General features: G+C 35.6%; 1 protein-coding gene across 1 annotated transcript; it reads left to right on the plus strand.

Annotated features, from left to right (window-relative positions):
• The first annotated feature begins 211 nt into the window (after positions 1 to 211).
• Positions 212 to 988, plus strand: LOC115887088. The gene has a single exon (XM_030906408.1). It carries the CDS (start codon positions 212 to 214, stop codon positions 986 to 988), a length of 777 nt encoding a protein of 258 aa, XP_030762268.1.
• Positions 989 to 2,640: the final 1,652 nt, after the last annotated feature.

Genomic DNA, 2,640 nt, shown 5'->3' on the forward strand with positions numbered 1-2,640 from the left:
GATGGGAAAATATTATCACGCAAGAATCATGATTCCAAAGTTGTTACTGTCCGCAATGAAAGTCACCTTAAAGACTTACTGAAATACACTCTTACCCGTGTTTTTTTTTATTTTTATCTGTTTCTGTTATAATTCCGTTTTGTTACCTACTACTTGGTTTCTGTTTTTAGTTTTTATCCACTTGCTTACCACTTAACATTTTTCTATCTTTATGAATAGTCAAAATAAGGAAAACAACTTAAAAATAGGTCATATAAATGTGCGATCTTTATTACCAAGTTTTTATAAAATCAAGACATTGATAAATGACTTAGAGCTGGGTATATTGGGAGTATCTGAGTCATGGCTTAACAATAACACAGCTGATGCTGATATTCACATACAAAATTTTAATTTCTTTCGAATTGATCGGGAATCCAGAGGAGGGGGCATAGGTTTTTATGTTCGATCGGACTTAAATGCTACGGTAATGGATGTTGTGGAGAACAAGACGGGAAGCTTTGAGCAACAGTGGCTTATCTTGAAAATTAACAAGGTTAAAATCGGACTTTGCGTATTCTATCGTCCTCCAAATTATAATGCTCTAACTGCGTTACATCAGTTGGAAGACACTATAGCCAACGTTGTTCCTTTAACAGATGAACTAATTATAATGGGTGACATTAATATCAACCTGTTGAGATATACTAATGTTACTAACCAGTTTGACAATCTCCTTGATGCTTTCAACTGTAAGCAGGTTGTATTAAATCCCACCAGATACTCTCGAGAAAAGGCTAGCTTGATTGACGTTATCATCTTGTCAGATGACCGTCTTTTAAGTGGTGCTGTTCAACACCATGATATGCACAATCATTCTGATCATCAATTAATCTATTGCACTCTTAACATCAAAATATCTGCGTCGAAGCCAAAAATTATTAAATATCGTAATTTTAAGCAATTCGACATTAACACGTTCACACAAGATCTTATCAACCTGCTTTAGTGGCAGGTTTTAAACTGTGAAAATGTTAACGAAAAAGTTTCTTTACTTTCTGAAATGATTTTGGCCCTCTTTGAATGTCATGCTCCAATATCTGAGAAAAAGGTTACCAGACCTCCTTCTCCCTGGTTCACTGATGCCCTGCGTGCAATGAAAAAGCATCGCAATAATTTATTTTCTAGATATAAACGGACTAAAAGCGTGCGCGATTAGGAAGCATATAAGGAGATTAAAAATCTTTTCACGTCAGCCGTTCGGGCGGAAAAAAAATCTTATATTGACTACGTAAGTCGTACCAAAAACCTCAGAGAAATCTGGAAAACTCTCGATCACCTTAATATACACAGTAGGTCAAAGAAAAATATGGATATCCCTAATCACTTGAAAAATCCTGACGTAATTAATAAATACTTTACAGATTCTGTTAGACAAATCCCTAATAATGTGAACCATGATACCATTAGCAAGTACCTTAATACTAAATGCACCACATCAGAGTTTGAACTCAAACTTATACAAGAGGATAATGTCGTATGGGCCCTCTCACAAATAAAATCTAATGCATCTGGTGCCGATGGGATCTCGCTTCACACGCTGAGACTATGTTGTCCAACAATCATACCTATTCTTACTGAAATACTTAACTCATGCATAGAAAAAAGCATTTTCCCCCACAGTGGAAGGTGGCGGAAGTTATACCGTTACCAAAAGTTAGCAGCCCTAAAACCATCACTGAACTTCGTCCTATTAGCTTGTTACCAATGCTTTCTAAGGTGTTTGAAAAGCTTATTTACAGACAAATTATTGACTATTTCAGTGGAAACAACCTGTTACTCAAACTGCAGTCAGGTTTTCGTAAAGGATACAGTACAGCCACGGCTTTGTTAAAAGTGCTGGATGACATCTTACTGACAGCAGACAAGGGAGAAACATCTGCCCTAGTATTACTAGATTACAGCAAAGCATTTGACACACTCAACCACGCTCTGCTTTGTGCCAAGTTAAGCCATTTCGGATTTAAATTTAAAACTGTCCAGCTTATCCGCAGTTATTTGGACGGCAGGTCTCAGCTGGTGGTATTGAGTAACATAAAGTCAATGCCTTTGGAAATTGATAGAGGGGTCCCTCAGGGGTCACTTTTGGGTCCTCTTTCCTTCATCATTTTCACAGCGGATATGTCGAATTGTTTTAAAGAGTGTAATAGTCACAGATACGCAGATGACACGCAAATCCAGGTTTCATTTTCACAATCTGATGCAGTGGCAGTGGCGGCTCGTGGGTACATAGGAAGGTGAGGCGACATGAAGTTGATTTTGATCAAATACGAATAAATTTCTACGCCACCTATGAGGTATTATTCTGCGACGCGTTGACTTTTTTTTAAATGGAGGTCATCGCCAATAGCCCTAATAAACCATAAAATAAATAAAAAAATAACTCTAAAAAAAAACAATCAAACAAGGGTTAAAACAAAACATATTCTTAACGCAAAAATGCGATATTCAAAAGTAAAAAACAAAACTCAAAAAATATACTCTTAAATAAAAAACAAAACTAAAAATAATAAAATATATTCTTAAAAGAAAAAAAAGAAACATTTTTTTTTTTTTATCATAGCCAGTGTTTTAAGTTGAGAATGAAATTAATGTCAAATT

Source organism: Sitophilus oryzae, unplaced genomic scaffold (assembly GCF_002938485.1).
Source record: "Sitophilus oryzae breed Bouriz unplaced genomic scaffold, Soryzae_2.0 scaffold_551_pilon_pilon, whole genome shotgun sequence".
NCBI lineage: Eukaryota > Metazoa > Arthropoda > Insecta > Coleoptera > Curculionidae > Sitophilus > Sitophilus oryzae.